Source organism: Hemiscyllium ocellatum, chromosome 2 (assembly GCF_020745735.1).
Source record: "Hemiscyllium ocellatum isolate sHemOce1 chromosome 2, sHemOce1.pat.X.cur, whole genome shotgun sequence".
Lineage (NCBI taxonomy): Eukaryota > Metazoa > Chordata > Chondrichthyes > Orectolobiformes > Hemiscylliidae > Hemiscyllium > Hemiscyllium ocellatum.
In genome coordinates, this window is record NC_083402.1 from 33247015 (window position 1) to 33267733 (window position 20719).

Here is a 20719-nt window from a genome sequence, read left to right on the forward strand (position 1 = left end):
CCACAATAAACGAGAGTTTGAGAGACTGAATGGATGTCCGTTATTGTGAAAAGCTATAATATTTTTCAAAATTAAAAAAATTTAGCTAAGATGTGTGTGGAATTAAAGGTCATACTTTATTAATATGTTAATACTTTGAATATTCATTAATTTGGCAAAATTTGAATCCAGTTAAAAAGGTGCATATTTATTGAGTTTACAAGTTTTTTTAATGGCAAATTTAATCGAGTCTACTAGAAATTAAAAAATACTTTTTCTTAAATTTTGCTAAAGCTGATTTTACTATCAGCTGGCCTGAAATTCAAATTTAATCCTCCAACCCAATGCAGACTGAGTTCTAGTTGAACTTTGAGTCCCTGAAGTTGAAACTCCTATTGGTTGGGAATAAAATAATCAGAATACTTGTTTCTGGTCTTTAAAATGGATTATGGAGTTTTCTATTGTAAACTACTTTTAAAATTGCAGGTACTCGTGTGTAACAAGTTTTTAAAATCTTTGGTTTTGTTTTAATTTTTTGAGTCAACTATATTTTGGTCTGTGTATTTTGCCTATGTGGTCATTTTTATTATTGAAATACACCGAGGTTTGAAATATGAGCAGTCTAAAGTAATGCAGTGTCGTCTTTGTTCTGCACCTGTAGTCTGACCTGAAGTAATAGCTGTAGTCAGATTCTGAGTTGGATTGCTAGTGGAGGGAAGCAACTCGAGGAAAGCTTTGATTCTATTTTTGCTGAACCAGCTTTGCTGCTTCCTACACTTGGTTGTCTGAAGTGGTTTGCTTTCCATAAAGTAATAGTCAAATGCAGTGACCATTTATGAATACTTATAGGTCCTCTTAAACAAGCCCTAAGGTCTTGGTATTAGTTCCCTGTTAACAAGAAGTTTTTTTTTATTAATGAAAGTTACCTAAATTTCTAATCAGCTGCTTTCTCGTGTTCTTCCTTCTAGTCCTCCTCATCTGTTTTGCCCTGGCAAAGAGAGAAATCCCTAACTCAGCAAATATTTGAACTTGCCTGGGTTAATGTTTAAAAAGATTTTTATCATTAGTTGAATTCAGACCATTGATGTGCTGCAAGTACAGAATTGGGTTCACTTTTTAATTATTAACTTTGTGCTCTACAAAGATATCTGTACACTACTGCAAAGAGTTCACTTGTTAAAATTGCATTCGTTTCTTGACTAGCTGATCACAAGAACCTGATGTTCAGATGCAGAGTCTGATGTTTTCACTGCTGATAGTATGATACTTCTGCAGCTTTTGAACTGTACCTTGAAACCATTTGCAGAAGGCAAAAGGTATTGCCTTTACAGTTGAAAAAGTAGTTCAGAGCTATATAGTTAATGCAAGGAAACTGATTTAATACAGTAAATTGTCAAAATACATAATGAAGTATAAAACTCACATTGTATAGTACAATATGTAAGCTTGTCTATGCGTATTTAGTGTTTAAGAATCTGGTTTAAAATATGCTCTTCCAGAATTAAGTATGACTTATAGCTAGGATAGATTTTGATTCTTCTGTCACTCGTGTTTTCCCCCACGCGCCCCCACCCCACCCCAAACCTTGTTCCCAGTGCCTAATTTAGTACATATCTGGCATTTAGCCAGACCATGCAGTGGCAGTGGAAAATCACCTGTCTGTCACTTCTGTCTATGCTAGCTTAACATATGGTGTCGCAGCAAGCTAGACTGGTTTGAGTTGAGCATTAACCTGATTGTACAAGTGTATGCATCCAGGGTTTGGTTTTTTTTGGTAAAGCCCTCAGGGATTCAAGCTTTACTCCCCTAGTTGCAGAACTCCAGTCTTTATTGCTAAAAAGTTTAAAAATAGAAGTGAAAAATAGACCTTTTTTTGCACGGAGTACTTTACCACACCTTTTTCCACATTAGCTGATTACAGTACAGTTCAGTTTAGAGTTCAGCTCTTTTTAAATTCAAACTTTTAAATAAAATGTTTTTTTTTCTACTGTTTGTATGAAAGCTTGCAGAAAAATTCAAGTGCTTCAGTTACAAGGTTGGTGGAAAAACATGTTTCAGTTTTGAATATTGTGCAAACAGCAGTGGATTGCCGTCTTTTGTTCCCGTTGGGATTTTCCTCCAAATGCTCTTATTTGCCCAGAGATGTGGGTGTTACTAGCAAAGGCATTTCTTGCTGCCCTTAAAGTAGTGCTAAGCCATTTTCTTGAACTGCTGTTGCTTGTGTGGTGAGAGTGCACACTGGTATAAGTAGTGTTCTGTTTACTGATGAGAACAGATGGATGATAGTGACTGAATTTTTTAAAATTTGAAAACGATTTAGAATTGATCATTTGTAAAAGCCTTTTGAATTATTGTTAATTGCTGTACAAGACTTCTCATGGATGTGTATAGTTGGTTATGCTTGGATTTTGCATTAGACTTAATAATATATTGGGCTGATGGTGTAGTGATTTAGGTGTAAATTAGTGATATTGCATTAAATCTGATCCACCTTCTGACATGAGTTAAATGAAGGCATCTTATTTAATCTTCTTATTCATTTTGATCACTTAAAATCTTGTAAAATTTATAATTCTAAGAACATTGTTTCAACCCACACAACACAGCTTTTGGAATAACTCTATTAAAATGCTGCATACAGGAAAGCATTTGGTACTGGGCTTTCCACTGTTTAGGGCAAATGTGAATTCCTGCCAGTAGCTCAGCCTTAATCTTCCAGGTGGGTGTTGTTTTATTCTGATTCCTGTTTCATTTGTACCAATATGCCACAATGTCAGCTTTCAGTATTATGGATGTATATTTTAGAACACTTTATTTAAATCTGTTAGTATAACTGGAATTTATCTATCATATTTTGTTTTAACAATTCATAGGTATGTTTTAACCATGCTGTATTTTGTTCTCATTGGCCACTTAAGGTTCACATATGTTTTGAAAAGATGCAAATTTTTTTTAAAGCTTAAAACTTCTTAGAATGGACTAGCTGTGTGTACTGCCAGATGCATTGAGGAGCCTACGTGCTGCAGTTAAGCTCTTGTCAGTTTGCCAAAGTGGGATGTACCAAGCTGAAAGCATTAGATAGAAAATAGAAAATTATTAGTGCTAACTTTGTAGGATTTTCATCTGTTAACTAATTTTATTGTAAAATGATTTTCATTTACTGAATTTGGGAGTTGATACTTATTAATACTGAAAGTCACTAGATTTAGGAAATGAGCAGGAGTGGTCTGGTGACATTATCTTGATTTGGATTGGCTGTAGTGTATGATGTAAGAGGTTACAGTGCAGCCCTTCATAGGTTTTAAAATGAATTCCAAGACATCATTGTAAAAAGACTGCATTTCTTCTTATGATTGACCCTGATCAGCAATGTTCGAATCTTAATGTACAAGACAGTTTGGAATATGGAAGAACTAGAATTAGATTATCATAGAACAGAAATTCCCTGTGCCACAGATTTGATGTTTTACATAGAGATGGATCCACCAGGTAATTCTACAGTAAAACCAAAACAGCACTGGTTTAATGTAGGTATTTGTGCACAATCTGTGACAATAGTGAAGTTGTTTGTGATTTCTGGATGTTAAATGTTTAAATTTTCAGTCTAGATGAAGCATATTTGTTGCTGCTGATTATTTTCCCTCCTCTTATATTAGATATGTTAACTTTAGTGCTGAAGGGGGTACTTACATCGTGTTTGTAATTCCATTTAACAGGAGATAGGACTGCATTTAGCATATTTGACAAGGATGAATAATGAAAGCAATCCGTGTCAAAACAAAGCCTAAAATTCTAGTGAAATATTTGTCATTTTTATCTTGCTATAGGGTTAGTAATTTGTGGCTGGTATTCAGGAAGGTAAATAACTATGCGCATTCTTGAAACTGAAGTGGCAATGTAAAAATTATGCATTCATCAAAAATATATATTTTGTAATGGGTCAACAGTGGAATTTGTGCAGTCCCAGTGGCTTCATTAACTACTATTTATTAGATGTAGCATCATAGTATTTTATTGACCAGTTCAAAATTAAATTAATTGCTAGAGCAGTATATATTTGTTTACTTGTGTTACGAAATTATAGTTATCTGTAGAAAAACAGAATTTTAAGAAGAAAGTTACTTGATCAAGATTACTTAAGAACTATATCTGTACATTTCTGAAACTAAATTAATGAAATGATACATAACTTAAGGTTAAATATGTGGCTGTTCTTTCTGCTTTTAGTTTTATTTGTATTGCAATATAAATTATAAATTAGCTAGCTGTTAACATTCTTGCTAAATGCTAAGTACTTATCTACCATTTTAATCAGTTTTTTTTCACAAAATTGAGACGAATAAGTCGTTGATTTATGAAAACGAGTTGTTTTTCTTTGTAAAAGCACAATAGTATTTGCTGAAATAATTTTTTAAAAGGTATTGTGGTTAGTGTGAGATGTCCTAGTCAACATATTTAAGGTTCATCTAAAATCCTATAAAGAGCTAGGCTATACTGAGTGTTGTGACTATATTAATGACTAATCTTTTGAAGGTTTAATATCCACTGAAGCTGAAAAAAATCCTGCAGTATTGTTTTTATTGGCTGCAGAATCTGTTTCTGTATGGTTCATTTAAAAACCTTTTTAAGCAAGGTTTCAGTACAGTGCCTTAACCCTTTCATTACTTTAGTTGTTGGGAGAGAATTACACATAATAGGTGTGGAAGTATTTTGAAGCAGCTTTTTGGAAACTATATCCATAAATTTGAAATGTGAAGTAGTGTTTTTTTGAGGATGGAGAATTGTTTGTTTGTTTGAAAAGGTGGAGGTCATGCTTAAATTTCAGATTTTAATTTATCTGTCAAATGTGAATTGATTGCAGCAGTAAACTGAATGTCTAATTAACAATTCTTATCTACATAATTTCCTGCTGATCATCTAATACTAGCTAGTGGTTATGTTAAAATGTGCTTCTGCATTTATTTTAAAACCATGTGAGATGCTCACGATTTGATGTAGTTTGTGTATCATCTAAAAATTTATTTTAGTAATATATCAGTATTGTACTTCGTCACCTGGAAAATCACCCAGATTATTTCAGTATAAAGTCAGTAGTGCACGGATTCCGGTTCTCTTGTGTAGTATTGATTTTCAGTCTTAGTGTCATATTTTTAAAATATTTTAATGTAAATGATTTGAATGTGAACTTGAGCATAGTTAGCAAGTTTGCAAATGACCCAAAATTGGTGGTATAGATGATCGTGAAGAAGAGTTTCTAAGATTACAAAGAGGTCTTGATCAGTTGGATCAGTGGGCTGAGAAATGGCAGAGTTGAATTTGGGTAAATGCAAGGTATTGCATTTTGGTAAAACAAACAAGGACAGGACTTAGTAATGGTAAGGCCCTGGGTAGTTTTGTAGAACGGAGACCTAGGGGTTCAGGAGCATAATTCTTTTTGAAATTTGCATCACTTGTAAACAGGGTGAGGAAGAAGGCATTTAGCATGCTTGTCTTCATTGCTGAAACCTTTTTGTATTGAAGTTGGAATGTCAAGTTGAGGTTGTACAAGTAGTTGGTGAGGCCTCTTCTGAAGTACTGTATCATTCTGGTCATCTAGCTATAGAAAGGATATTACTAAATTGGAGAGTATTTAGAAAAGATTTTACCAGGCTCTGGAGGGTTTGAGCTACAAGGAGAGGCTGGGTATGCTGGGACTATTTTCACTAGCGTCGGATGTCGAGGGATGACCTTTAGAGGTTTATAAAATCCATAAGGGTCATAGATAAAGTGAATTGCAAAGGTCTTTTCTTTAAGGTGCATGAGTTCAAAACAACGGGCCATATTTTTAAGGTGAGAGCAGTGATATTTAAAAAGGACATGAGGGACAATGTTTTTACATACCGCGTGGTTCATATATGGAATGGACGCATGGACAGCAGGGGCTAATTGGACCAAGGGTCTGTTTCTGTGCTATTTGACTCCAATTTGTCAGAAATTGAAGGTTTTTCTTTGGTCTATTCTTATTGTTGCCCCTTTGCTTTCCAAAATCTTGGAACACTCTTCAGAACTGAATGAAAGGAAGGAATAAAGTTGACCTCATTATAGATGCCCAATTCTCCATATTGTGTGAAGATGCATTTCCTTGCAATTGAATCCTTACAGCCAGAATATCCTGTCCTGGTGCACTTATCATTTTAGGTCAACCTACTAATTTCAGAAACTAATTTTCTGGACTGCTGCTAAGATACGTCATCCGTTGGTGTGAAATGTTTCATTAATGATATTGAGATGCAGTGGCAGTGTCTCTATCTCTGGATGAGAAAGTCCAGGGGATGGAGGTATGTCATAACACATCAAAGGTTGATTTACAAATGTAATTTGCTTCAGTAAAGTGAAGTTGAACAGAATCTGATTTTAAACAGAGCAACTGCAACTTTAATTAGTACATTTTGCTCTGCAATTTGATTATTTTAAAGCATTTTAAAGCAATATGTGATGTTGCAACACATACTGGAGAAACTTGGGTCTGGCAGCATCTGTGCAGAAAGAAACAAAGTTCACATTTTGAAGTCCATATGACTTCATAACCTAATGGGCTTTAAACGTGAGTAATATTGGACTTGAAACATTAACTCTGTTCCTCTCAGTAAGTGTGGCAGTTTCTCTCGCATTTTGTTTGTTTCCGATTTCCAGCATCCACGTTATTTGCTTCAAATTTAAACTGTTGAGTTTTTGGCTCATTGGCGAATGATGAAGCTTTTTTGATTCCCCTTCTATTTAATGCTTTACTCAGAATATTTTGTACATGCCATATTATAGCATTGCAAAGCAGATTTGTTAAGTTGGGAATTTTATATAATTGTTCTTTATTTTTAATTACGCAGCTTTACCCCCAAAGCCACCAAAACCCACACCTGTAACTAATAACGGGATAAACAGCAATATGTCTCTGCAGGATGCTGAATGGTACTGGGGAGACATTTCAAGGTAAGCCTATAGCTTTGATTATATTCTCTGTACTCCCAAATCAGAATAAAACTGAGCATATTAGTTCATCTCAGACAGCTGCTCAGGGAAATACCTAGTTATTTGTATTCGTATGTTCCAAACATAAGTAGCAGAGGGTTGCAAGGCAGAAGATTACTTAAAGCTGGATAGCAGCAAACCAGAAATTTTAATTATTTGAATAGTAAGTTTTTGTGGTTGTCAACGAGGATAGAACAGAAGAACATTACTTAATTCAAAGAGGTGTTCAGAAGTCAAGGTTACATTTTGATGAAAAGATTTCTTTCATGACTGTCAATTCAGGTTAAAACCGAACTGGATTGGTTTCATGAGCATACATATCAGGAAAGAATTTGTAGGCTGAATCTCTTTTTCCCTTAGAAAAAAAATGTTCCAAGGGTGACCCAACAGACACATTTAAAATTTCAAAAGGTGTTGACGCAAGTCGATTTAGAGAGAATGTTACTCCTATTGGGAAGAGCATTACTCAACATCATCAATAATAGGGTCACCAGAAAATCTAATAGGGAATTCAGAAGAAATTTCCTTAAAGGATAATATGAATATAGAACACTCTGCCACAGGATATGGTTGAAAGAAATAGTTGTGATGCATTTTAATGGGAGGGTAGACTAGCAGTTGAGGGAGATGGAAATGGTGGAGGATTGTGATTTGATTTTTAGATGAGGAAAGATTGGAGACAATTTGAATGAAACTAAGTGTCAATACGAGCTAGGTTGGCTGAATAATCTGTTTCTAAACTGTACACGTTATCTATAGCGTATAAAAATTTGTTTGGAATATAAATTTCCTTTTCCTAAACGAAGGATGACCTACGGTAGAAATAAAGCTAATTCTCAAAGTGACAACTTTGCATTTGCCAGTACTTTCTCCAGTAGGACTTTGTAAATACTTCTAAACTAATTGTTCCTGCCAACTAAATTCGTAGGCATGCCTTGCCAGATAAAATTGGCTGTATAACTTAGCTGTGGATCATTTCCATTTGATATGAAATTTGGGCCAATGTCCTCGGTCTAAACTAAACCTCAGTACTTCATTATGGGTTTGCAAAATATCAGAATTCAAAAGAAAGTGATGATCTTGCTAGAAGTCATGCAGAATTAAAAGTTTTGCAGAATGGTCTAATTGAGCAACTTTCTTTTGTCTATTGCTCCCCCGCAACCACCACTGCCAACTCCTTCCTCCGACCCACCGTTTTGCCAAATCCCACAGAGAGGAAGTCAATGAAAAACTGCGAGACACCGCTGATGGTACCTTTTTAGTCCGTGACGCTTCAACAAAAATGCATGGTGACTATACTCTTACCCTGAGGTAAATTTTCTGAACATTTATTATCAAATATGCATTCTTTGGAGCATCTTGATAGATATTGACATGCAACATATCACCTGAACCTGTCACCTGAAATGTCACTTTTGCAGGAAAGGAGGCAACAATAAGTTAATCAAAATTTTTCATCGAGATGGCAAATATGGCTTTTCTGACCCACTAACATTCAATTCCGTGGTGGAGCTTATAAATCACTATCGTCATGAATCGCTGGCACAGTACAACCCTAAACTAGATGTTAAGTTATTGTACCCAGTCTCTAAGTTCCAGCAGGTATGATATGACCTTTTTGATCTGAATGTTGAAAGACTATTGTATTGAAGGAAAATATAGTTAAGTTCAATTTCTGAACTTTATCATACTTTGAAGGATATCCCATTCTTTTAAATTGTTAAAAGAAGCCTGCTGTGCTATATTTATTGGATGTTTCCTTGTACTTTAAATATTTAATGTTGAAATCTAGACATTTAATACTACTTGAGATGGTCTTCAGGAGCAACCATATTTTAAATATTGCATAGTATTTGTATCATGTCATCTCCCATTTTCTTCAGGATCAAGTAGTGAAAGAGGACAACATTGATGCAGTAGGCAAAAAATTGCATGAGTATCACACTCAGTACCAGGAAAAGAGTAGAGAGTACGACAGACTTTATGAAGAATGTACAAGAACATCTCAAGTGAGTTTTTTTTGCCAATGACTAAGTTGCTTCCATTAAAAATTGTATTTTTATTGGAGTGAATTCTGTAGTGCATCAAATATTTTGCACTTCTAATAAATATTGCGTTTTGTACATACTAATTTGTTTTTTCAATTAGGAAATTCAAATGAAAAGGACAGCTATTGAAGCATTTAATGAAACAATCAAAATATTTGAGGAACAGTGTCAAACGCAGGAAAGGTACAGCAAGGAGTATATTGAAAAATTCAGACGAGAAGGAAATGAAAAAGAGATTCAGAGGTTTGCATTTTGTCTTGGTTTAATCTTCTTGGTTTAGATTTTTAAAGTTCATCACAGTCTAGTTTCCAGAAATGGTAATTTTTTTTCTTTCATTTGATATTTAATTTAGTTTTTTTTTAGTAAGTTAAATAGAGGATTCAGAAGAAACTTTAACTAGAGAATGGTGAGAACACGGAAATCGTTGCCACCATCACTCCATGATACATGGTATTGATGAATTTAAGGTTCAGTGAATGCATACATGATGTAGGAGGCTATACTGAATGGAGTTTTGAAATACTTGAGTAGTTTGTTCGATCAATTCAGAGGGCATTTGAGTTGACCACATGATTGTTGGTCTGGAGTTGTATGCAAGCCAGATTTGGTAAGAATAGCAGATTTCCTTCCCTAGAAGATATTAGTGATAAGTATTTACAACAGTCGATGAAGCTTTTGTGATGCCCGCTACAAATAGCAGGTTTTAATTCCAGTTTGGTTAATTGAATTTAAATTCCATCATTTGCTGACCTTTTGGTCTGGACTTGAATACTAGTCCAGTAGCATTTTCATTAAACCACCACCTCCTCCTGGTGAACTTAGATGAAGTTTTGGAGAAGCCTTATGTAAAGGCCAGGGTGAACTGGTTTGCAAGTGGTTGGTTTCTGTGCTGTTTCCTACAACCGTGATACACTTAAAGTATTTGTAAGGCGCTTGGACGTATGAAGTGGTATTGAAAAGTTATTAAAATGCAAGTTTTCTTTCGTAGGTTTGTAATATTCTGTATGAATCACATGGGATCTAAAGCATCAGAGCAAACAACTTGGATTCACCTGATCTATCTTTCCAGAATTTATATTCAATTCAAGCCTCCTCCATCTCATTACTATCTTCTATTCTCCATACACCTCATGTATGCATCAAACCTCTCCTTGAATAACTCATTAGCAGCAAGTTTTGCATTTTCACCATTCTGCGCAGAAACATTTTTCTTTGCTTTGTTCCCTTGAAACCTATCTTATCTGTGTATTTTATCAGTGTGTAAGGCACTTATTAGACCACATTAGGAGCATTGTGTACAGTTCTGGGTGCTACATTTTAGGAAGGATATGAACACATTAGTGTGCAAAAGCTGTTTGCAAGAATATGGAACTTCAGATATGAAGATAGATCTAAGAAGTTGGGACTGTTCTCTTTGGAGAGAATATGATGAAGACCTCTGATAGGGTCTTCAAAATAGTGATCAGGCTAGGTAGAGCAAATATGGCAAGAATTCCTTTTTCAATCAAGTAGTTGGATTATGGGATGCAGTACCTGGACGTGTGGTGGATGCAGGTTTGTTTTGAGGCATTTAGAGGGTAGTGGAGAATTTATTTTGTCAAAAATAATTTTCAAGGGCACAGGAAGGAAAATAGCATATTGTCTCCAGGTAATGAAGCTCATTTAACAAGCTGGTACTGACATCGTGGGCTGAAAGACCTCCTTCAGCACTGTAACACTTATGATTTTATATCCCTTGTTCTAGACTTACCCACGATTAGAAAATGTTTCTCCACAATCATCCTATTGAATCACTTCACTTTTTCCAAAGTTGTTTCTCTTCCAGAGAAGAGACCACCCCCAGCCAGTACCCCATTTATAGTTTTAAATTCTGTTAGCACACTTTTTAAAATCCTTTTCTGCTCTTCTGCAGTGCTTCATTATCTTTTCTGTAGCATGGAAACAAGAACTGCCCATATTAGGTTCTATATAAATTTAATGTTACATACAGCTTTTGAATGTTGTTACTCTAGCATTGAATGGCTATCTGTATGCTGTATTTACTGTGCACACTGTGGGTTATCAGTTTGTATGGTGGCTACTTTTGATTCATGTATCTATATGGCCATATTTCATTTAGCTTCCAGACTTTCCAAGGATTGAGTGAATTCCTTATTCTGTCAATGAAAAGAAATTACTTCATACTTCACTACATGGAGCGTTATTTTTGACTTAGCCAACCATTAATCAAACCATTATTATTTGGCATCCCGTATTTTGCTGCTGTCTTCGGCATTAGTAACTGACTCTTTGCTTGCCCCCAACACCCCCGCCACCACAAACATTTGTTCGTTTAAATTTATATCTCATCTTTACAGTACACACAGCTAATGTACTAATATCAATCCTTGTAGGACATATACCTTCCATATTTCTGCCAGTCTCAAACTTTCCTTAACTTCTGCCTTTCCTGATGAAGGGCTTATGCCCGAAACGTCGAATTTCCTATTCCTTGGATGCTGCCTAACCTGCTGTGCTTTAACCAGCAACACATTTTCAGTTCTGCCTTTCAGCCTCAAACTTGTTCTGCTAACTTATTCATGACTATTGATTACAAGTGTTTCCATGATACATCATGTATTTTATATAATCACGTGGGTGTTGCAGACTGGCTAGCATTTTCTGTCTGTGCCTAGTCACCCTTGATAAAGTGCTGAGTTGCTGCCTTGAACCACTGCAGACCATGTGCTATAGGTTGGTCCACAATGCCTTTAGGGAGACAATTCCAGGATTTTGACCCACTAACATCAAAAACTTCTGAATGTTGATGTTTTGCAGCAGGTGCAATGTACTCCTGTCATCTGTTTTTTTTTTCTTCCTCTTGACCTTTTTAGAATTAAACAAGGTTTGTTAAACACTACCCTTGCAGAAATCTTTATTGACTACTTTTTATTATCTTGTTATCTGAATACTCAAGTGTCGTTCTGACTACTGCTAAAAAGCTAACTGGTCTGTTAATTTTCTGGAATAATTCTAACTTCTCTTGAAGATAAAAGTTTATATTTTTGTGTGCCAGACTTCCTTTTCCAACTGGATTTTTGTACATGGATACTCCCCAGTCACCGCTTTTAGATTTTTGATTAGCCGCTGAAACAGTCCTCACGTGGAATATTTTTCTAATATCTCTCTCGTTCTATCTTCACCATTGTAATATTCCTTTTACTGTCATCATCCTCCTTTATTCCAGTCATTTTTTTGTTCTTGTGTACTCCCAGTTCTTTCATGTTTTAGTGCTTTCATTTTGTTTCATTTTTTTTGTTTTCTATTTGTTTTTCTATGATTTTATATTCTCTGGTTAGGTTCTCTTCCTGATTATAGACTTTGTGCATGCTTTTTGTTTGTTTGGATTTAATGTTTTTTAATTCTCATATCTCTATGGTTCGTTTGCTCATTTTTAGTGGAATGGACTTTAGAACGTATCATGAGGGATGGTCTTTTTATGGTTAAGGTTGTATATTATCTCTTTACAGTTTAGTTCAAAATATCTCCATTTGTTTTCAACTTCATCATTGCTAATGTTTGACTTCTCTCCAGAATTATGGTAAATTATGAAAAATTGAAGTCCCGCATCAGTGAGATTGTTGACAGTAAGCGAAGATTAGAAGAAGAATTGAAGAAACAAGCCGCTGTTTATCGAGAAACTGACAAAAGAATGAACAGCATTAAACCTGACCTGATTCAATTAAGAAAGACAAGAGACCAATACCTTTCGTAAGCAAAGTTCTTATTTAAAGAGCATTTAACACCAGAAATGTTTTGGTCAGGCAATATTTCTGGAAAGAGAAACTTAAATATTAATTCTGCTTCTCTTTCCAATGCTGGTGTCTGACATACGAAGTATTTCAAGAATTTTTTTGGTTTTTATTTCTGAACTAAAGCATTTGCAGTGTTTTTATTTTTAACCTTTTTTAAGCCAATATTTATGATCAAAAACAGGATTGTGATAGCGTTTCAAATAAGTTTTATGATTCTTGTTCTTTATGCTTAGAATAAAGTCTTAGCATCAATTTTTAACTTCGTGGCTGAACTGTATCACTTAGTTTGGAAATTAAATCTATTGCAATTGCATTCTGTGCTTCACCTGTATCAGTAAACAAGATAATTCTAGGTGCTACTTGTCAATGCATAGATTTGTGTTTTTGAATGTAGTGATGGAGACATGTATAGTCATAACTAATTTGGGTAAAGAAACATGACCTATACAGTTAGTGGTAATTCAGAACAGTCTTCCATGTTCCAGAAAGTACACTTAAGTTCAATTACACTCCCAGTAATATCTTTATTTAAATTTTCTTTTTGAAGGTGGTTGACGCAAAAGGGTGTTCGGCAAAAGAAGATCAATGAATGGCTTGGAATTAAGAATGAGAATGCTGAAGAGTAAGAGCAACTAATTTCTAAGAGTGTACACATTTCTATATATTTTGTTTTTATTATTGAAAACAATTTTGATTTCTTTTAGCCAATATTCTATGGTAGATGATGATGAAGATCTACCCCATCATGATGAGCGAACATGGAATGTAGGAAATATCAACAGGACTCGGGCAGAGAGCTTACTGAGAGGAAAACGTGATGGAACATTCCTAGTCAGGGAGAGCAGCAAACCAGGCTGTTACGCTTGCTCAGTCGTGTATGTATACTTATCCTTTACAGATATGCTAGAAATTTTAAAGCAAAATCTTCGCATGTATAAATCAACTTAACATTCAATTTAATTTGTAACAAAATGTCTCATACTTTTTGTAGAATTCTTTGTTCATAGCAAGATTACAATTTTTAAAAATCATGATTTAAATATTAAATGAAGCTTCAATTTAGCATTCTATCTGAGGGACTTCACTTGCAACAACAAACTTCGCTGAGAGTACAGAGTGTTATGTCCTGGGGTGTGGCTCGAAACCCCACACTTTTTTTTTATTCATGGATGTGGGCTGTGTCAGCAGTTAATGCCCTTCTATGACTGTCTTTTGAAGATGGTGAACTGCCTCCTTCAACCACTGCAATTCTTCTTGGTGTATAGGTGCACCCACCATATTGTTAGATAATCATTTCCAGGATTATGACTCCTCCACAAAGAAGGAACAGTGATTTATCTGGGCCTTTTGATTGGAACTTGCAGGTAATGGTGGTCCAGTGTATCTGCTGCTGTTGACCGTCTCAGGTGATAAAAGTCATTGGTTTAGAACGTGCTGTTGATGGGGAATAGAATGCTACCAACTGATCTAAGATGGCAATTTTTAACTAACAATTTGACCAGATTCCCCATGACGAGTTTTGACCATCATTATTAGCCCCATACCTTGTTTTTATTTTTAAAAAATCCAGTGCCTGACTTTTCCTCTACCAACTTTCTACCAATACCTCATTGTAATGGTTTCTTTTGTGATCACCTATTGACTTTCAAGCCACCTATTTAAATGTATGGTTAATTGTTTAGTCTGAGGTGGCACCCTTTCTTATAGCAATATCCCAGTTTCCCTTGTTAGAGTATACTTTTCATCCCTTGGTGCACCATTATATAAAAATAAAATACTGTGTATAATAGCTTGCAATGCACCCTAAGCTAAGAAGTATATTCTGATTTTTTTTTTAAATTGGAAATATTTATATCTTGTCTTTATAAAAGAACTCCATTTGGTTGTTAATATTTCTGTGGCCATTCATTGTTAATGGTGTTGCTTTCTTTCTTTTGTAGGGTTGACGGTGATGTAAAACATTGTGTCATAAACAAAACCCCCACAGGATATGGATTTGCTGAGCCGTACAATTTGTATAACTCACTTCGAGAACTGGTGCTACATTATCAGCACACATCGCTTGTACAGCATAATGACTCTCTCAATGTCACACTAGCCTATCCAGTATACGCTAATCAGAGAAGATGAGAGCTAAACACTTTCGTTTTTGGTTGCTAGACTTGAGGTCATTGAAAAGGCTCGTACTACTTTGCTCAGATTCAGTTTGACTCCTATTCCGAAGACAGTGTGCTAAGTGAACTTGAGCTTTCCACAGATTTAACTGGGAGAAGCAAACACATGGAGCTGTGAATGTAAATTCCTGAAGTGCTTTTTAAGAAAGCACAAGTTAATTGAGAGTGGCAAAACTATCTCCGTGTTGGGGATGTTGGGGCCTATTTTTATTGGTGCTTGTTTACATTCTTCAAGATTTACCAGCTGGAATGTCGGTTACTGCAAAACCAGGGATAGAAAGAGACTGAAGAGGAACATTGATACGTTAATTGTATCCATTGGAGATGTTTCTTTTTATCTGAACTGAGGAAGTGTATCAAAAAGGAGTGACTGGTTTGAAAAATAAATGAGGACTAAAATACGTAGAGCAAACTGGCACTTTGGAAATCTACCAGAATTAAGATGAGAAAGGGAATGCTTTGTTTGGTAGGTGAAGGAATTGGATCATCGTAACAAAGTGCCAGATTTGTAGACTTTAGGCATTTAAGCCTGCATTATAAAACTAAAACCTGAAGAAAAAGACTTCAATAAAAAGTGGCACACAGTATGTAAAATCATATGTACAGATTCTGACACTCTGGGAGAGTCGGATCAAGTAAAATGGTATCAGCCCAACGTACCAGATTTTGCATTGTGTTTTCCTATTTTGAAGCTGATGTGTTTTTCCAGATATTGCTATGCAGGGCTGCATATTGCATATCACATTGTATATTTTCAAAGAAAAACATACCCACAATATAAGCTTTGTTTTGTTGCCTATAAGTGTTGTCAGTTGTTATAAATCTTCTGTTAAGTGTTTTTAAAACACAAAGATGTTTGTGAATGCAACTTCTAAAGTTGGGAGAGAAAGAAGCAGAAACTAATGCATTTTGAATCTTTATTAATGCAACTCGAGTAGCAGATTTGGGCTGTAATGAGCCAAGAATTTTTTTAAAAATTCAAAATCGTTTGAGATTCTTCATTGAAATAGCTGAAAAATCATTGCCATTTAAAGTAAGTTTAAGCCATGTTTCTTTTTAGTCAGTGCAACCATTTTTATAACTATGTACGCAGGAAACACTAAGGAAAGTCTTTTAAAAAGGTGTTAAACTCCCATTGCCAGGCCAGGAGTTAGCATTACATACATTAAAAATGTTACCTTGCAGCAGGTTGAAAACTGGAGCTATTCATCTTCCTTAGATTTAATTCTCCCTACAGTTTTCAGGCTTTTGAACTCCAAAGTGATCACGTAATGGCTGTTTTCTAATATTCTTCTTTATTTTCAACTTTGCTGTTGTCCTGTACTGATGGGCCTTAGCCCTTTATTTAGTACCTCCAATTGTGGAAGTAAGAAAATCATGATTTGTAAAGGATGTAATTGTAACCCTGCAACAGAACTTCTGGTGTCCATGCTGGTGGAAAATGACAGTTGATGTTAAAATCCTTTATCTTGGAGCTTGTTTCATTAATATAATTGTTTCACACAACACAAAAGCTTAAGTATTTTGTAAGTAGGTGCACATTTTGAGACTTCAGAAAAAGAGCCAAAATACCAACACAGACTGCTAAATATTCAGCTGCATGTGGCTCAATAGCACAGATTAGGTAAAGTGCCACCCTTCTGAAATAAACAAAAAATCATAAATTGTCAATGCTGTAACTCAGCTACTACTTGTAAGTTTTTGCTATTCAAGTCTGAGGAGCTAGCGTGTACCTCCTCTTCCTTCACCTTTTGCATTGAAAATTTCAAATACCAATAAGTTATTTGCCACTTACAAGCACACTTGGACCATATAGCTGCAGTTATGAAATTAGGTCACAGTAACCTTGCTGCCGCTCCACTGAATGAGATCAAGAGAATTGGTACATTAAACGGGAACATTGAGTGGGGTGGGAGTAGAATCAGTTAATGATCACAGGAAAATTGTAATTGGTTTCATAAACACTTTGTAGCTAATCCTTCATGAGGCTAAAATGAAGTACTTTACCATAAAGTATAACTAAGGAACTCTGCACATCACAACTTTAATGTGGGCCTCCATAACTATGCAACTTGAGTTGTCTTAGAATGTGAATCTAATCCTGCTAAAAGACAATCAAGTAAAATTTAATGTTTAATTGTTCTGTGGATCAAACATTTGTGCTAATGCTGGTCTAAGATGACTTCGTAAATGAAAGAGGATTTGCTTACATGTACGCATATTTTTGATTCAGTTGCAAGTGTAACACACAAACTTTCTGCAAAAACACCATTTCACCCTTTGTCAGCATGCTAGGAGAAATAGCGTTGTTTACCTAAGTATGTGATATTGCAAAGCTATTAAGTGTAAATGATTAGACTTCCAATGGAAAATGAGCTAGTGTTTCAGATAATTCATGTTACTGTTGTTATGTGCACCACGAACTCTACTGCACTTTCAGCATACTCTTCTCACTTCAGAATGCTTTGCATTTGGTGGTGTGAAACAACCTCTATGCAAGCAGTTGCAGCAGGATAATTATGGTTCCACTAGCATGCGTTTTATTTAGCTCTTCCAAAGGTACCATGAGCTTTATAAATTTAATTCAACTGTTAAATGTTTGGATGTTGAACTGGTTATGTGCACAGTTTATCTTGTGTATGAAAATTCATTTGTTTCTGTGTCTGCTGTGTATGTTCTCTGTATTTTGCTGTAGCTGTGTTTTTGAAGAAGCTTTGCTCCTTTCATGTGTGTACTGCTTCTTTGATTTAATGGTACTACTGCTGTTGTGCTTTTTTTAAAAAAAATGCATTGTGTGCCATTTTTGTTCAGTGTTGCATTTCTGTGGAAGTTCCTTGTAAACTATCGATATGGGTTTTCACATGGAGATGCATATCTTAACAAGACCGATCTGAAAGGATATTAATCTTGTAATTATTCTTGAGCCATTTCTTTTCTTGAATTAATAAATGTAGTTGCAGAATTTGTGTTGATGTTGGGTGTTTTAAAAGATTCCATCACCCTATACCAAATATTTCTCCTACAGATTGCTCAGCATGACATTCGCTCGTTACTGTATTTTGAGTGCTGGTTGGGCAAAGTTCACTTAAGGGAAAAGGTGTGTCAGTTGAAATCGTTGGTTCTCCTAATTAGACAGTATTCTAATTCAGTCTTCTGTTTGATTAGTTACTTTCCAAAATATACCAGATCCAACTTAAACAACTTAGCCCTCCTCTGCGAATTCATGGATAAAGTTATTCAAATTGTATGATTCATCACCATGAGACAGCAGCGGCTGTCCAATTTGCTGCTATTTTTCAATCCTTAGAAATTCAAAACTTCATTAGTTGAATAATGTTTGTAAAGTAGTTAAGATTGCTTTGTTTAAAAAGCCAATTGCTTATTTTTTAAAATGTTGAAAGGCTAGAAGGACATGATGTAGCTTGTCTGGGAAGGCAGCACCATTATTGTCATGTACAACATCTTAAAACTATGCTTGAGCTCTAGGTTTGATATAATTGTCTCTTTTCAAATTGCTATAATCCATGTATTTGACTATCATAAGGAATAAAGTTGTTTTTTGGAAACAAAAATGTGTGTGTGGAACTGAGGAGGAAAAATCAGATAAAAAATTTGGATTTCTAACAACTACCAGCAGATCCTAGCAGCTTTCATGTAACTGGTGCATAATTCTTGCTGTTATTTTAATCAGCTATGAATGAGCAAGTATATAGTTGCTATAGATACTGACACCTAGATTCTGCTGGATGCAAAAGGCCTTGGTAACTGTGCATGTACACACACTCTAGAATAATGTTGGGGATAATAGTCCCTTTTTTTCTTTTTTAAAAAAATCCTACTGTTTGAATCTAAATTAGATTTTTATTTTGTAGCCTCCTTTCCTTTATTAAATTTGTTCATGGGATGTAGGTTTTGCAGATAAAGCCAGCACTAATTGGTTATCCTTCACTATACTTTTGAGGTGACATTGAACCACCATCTTATACACCTTTACACCTCTTGCAGTAAAGGTATTCTGTGCTGTAAGGGAATTGCAAAATTTTGGCCATAGAAAAATTTCGATTCCGAATCGTGTGTAACTTGGAGGGGATCTTGGAGGTTTGCAAATTCTGTGTATCATCCAAGGCTTTCAAGTTGCTATATAGATTGTAAGTTTGAAAGCTGAAGCCTTGTTAAGTTACTATATTGCATCATTTGCATAGTATACACTGCAGCCATAGTTCTCTGCTAATGGAAGGTGGATGTGATGGTGAAAGAGGTGTATTCATCCATGTAAGAGGAGACTATTCCATCGGGCCCATTATTGCTTTTCATATTATATGCACAGTCTTTGGAGATTTATCAGCTGAGTAATCGGACGTGCTGTTGCTGCTGCAGTATCTACTTGGCTGGTCCAGTTAAATTTCAAGTCAAGAGTGACCCTGTTTTTATGGGAGCAATTCCGTACTGGTAATAGCATTGCTTGTCAAGGGGATGAGGCTAGACTTGCTTGCTGGAGAACATTGGAATTGATCATGAACATTCTCACTTGACACTACTTTTGACTTTTGATGGAGAAGATCATAGAAGCGACAGAAGATGGTACGGCCTGATGAACTCTTCCAAAAGTCTTTGAAGAGATGATGAGTCATCTTCAGTCACAGCCATCTTCCATTGTATGAAGTATAACTGGTAGCAGATGGCAAATTTTCTCATGATTTTCCCTTTACTTCATTTACACAGGGCACTTAGGTTTCAGTTGATGTGAAATTAGCTCATTTGGTGGTGTTTTCCAAGCAGTAGCCAAATGGTCCTGGCAGAATTAAAACTGGGCACTCCTTTGCAGCCATTGGTGAGCAAATGCCATTTGGTAGTATTGTATGTGATTCATGCAACTACTTTGATTGAAAGTGGGCTGACAGGGAAATAATTGACTAAACTGTACTTTTCCACTTTCTGCCTAAATGTCAACATTACATCTGTACTGGAATAATGAACAGCACTGGAATAATGAACAGCACTGCTAATTCAGGAGCATAGGTTTTTAATTACTATAGTCCAGATATCATCATAGTCCTTATTGGCTTTAGAACGATCAGTTGTCACTTGACCCATAGAGTTGCTAATACCTGCCATCACAAACCATTGTTTTACTGCCAAAATGGATTATCCACTTAGGTCATTTTGCCATCATTTGAGAATGGCAATATTAATGGAGACACCTCCTGTTATTGTTAATTGGCTATTGATTCTTGGGGCTGAGTATGATAGGACTTCAGAGCTTTGATCTGATCTGTTGGCTGTGGGATCACATGTCTATCTAGCATTCTGCTTCTGCCACTTATCATACCTGGAGTCTTTTATTTTAGGTTTATCGAGGAACCATGTTTTCAGATTTACCTGCTGCTGCTCCTGTATCCCTAAACTGGCTGAACCAGGAATTGACCCAATCTTACTGGTCACGAAATCAGGATGCCAAAGAAAAGCCACAAATTGTCTTTGACAGGTGGGATGAAGGAAAACAAATGCTTTTATAAGTGTTTAGATTAAGGGGATTGAGGCAAAGTGGGACTTATTAGAGATAAAAAGGGCTAACCTGTGCATGGAGCCAGTGGGCATCAGTAAAGTCTTAAATGAAGACTCTCCTGTATTCACAAAGGGGAAAGACATCAGTTGGGATGGTGAAATTCTAGAACATTATCAAAAGGTTGTAGGAGGCATACAGGTGCATAAGTCCCCA

At 35.6% G+C, this 20719-nt stretch overlaps 1 protein-coding gene across 4 annotated transcripts in view; it reads left to right on the forward strand.

Moving 5' to 3' along the window:
- The window catches only part of pik3r1 (phosphoinositide-3-kinase, regulatory subunit 1 (alpha)), a 75407-nt gene extending 56835 nt beyond the window's left edge, over positions 1 to 18572 (forward strand). For 2 of the 4 annotated variants that reach the window (XM_060835586.1, XM_060835578.1), the window contains 9 exons: positions 6843 to 6945; positions 8197 to 8295; positions 8406 to 8586; positions 8868 to 8993; positions 9133 to 9275; positions 12606 to 12782; positions 13374 to 13448; positions 13531 to 13701; positions 14767 to 18572. In XM_060835586.1, coding sequence (XP_060691569.1) covers positions 6843 to 6945; positions 8197 to 8295; positions 8406 to 8586; positions 8868 to 8993; positions 9133 to 9275; positions 12606 to 12782; positions 13374 to 13448; positions 13531 to 13701; positions 14767 to 14956 — 1265 coding nt within the window. In that variant the 3' untranslated portion in view covers positions 14957 to 18572. Of the gene's footprint in view, positions 1 to 3324; positions 3507 to 6842; positions 6946 to 8196; positions 8296 to 8405; positions 8587 to 8867; positions 8994 to 9132; positions 9276 to 12605; positions 12783 to 13373; positions 13449 to 13530; positions 13702 to 14766 lie in introns of those variants that run through there. The other 2 variants (XM_060835596.1, XM_060835606.1) reach the window with 2 other exon arrangements.
- Positions 18573 to 20719: the final 2147 nt, after the last annotated feature.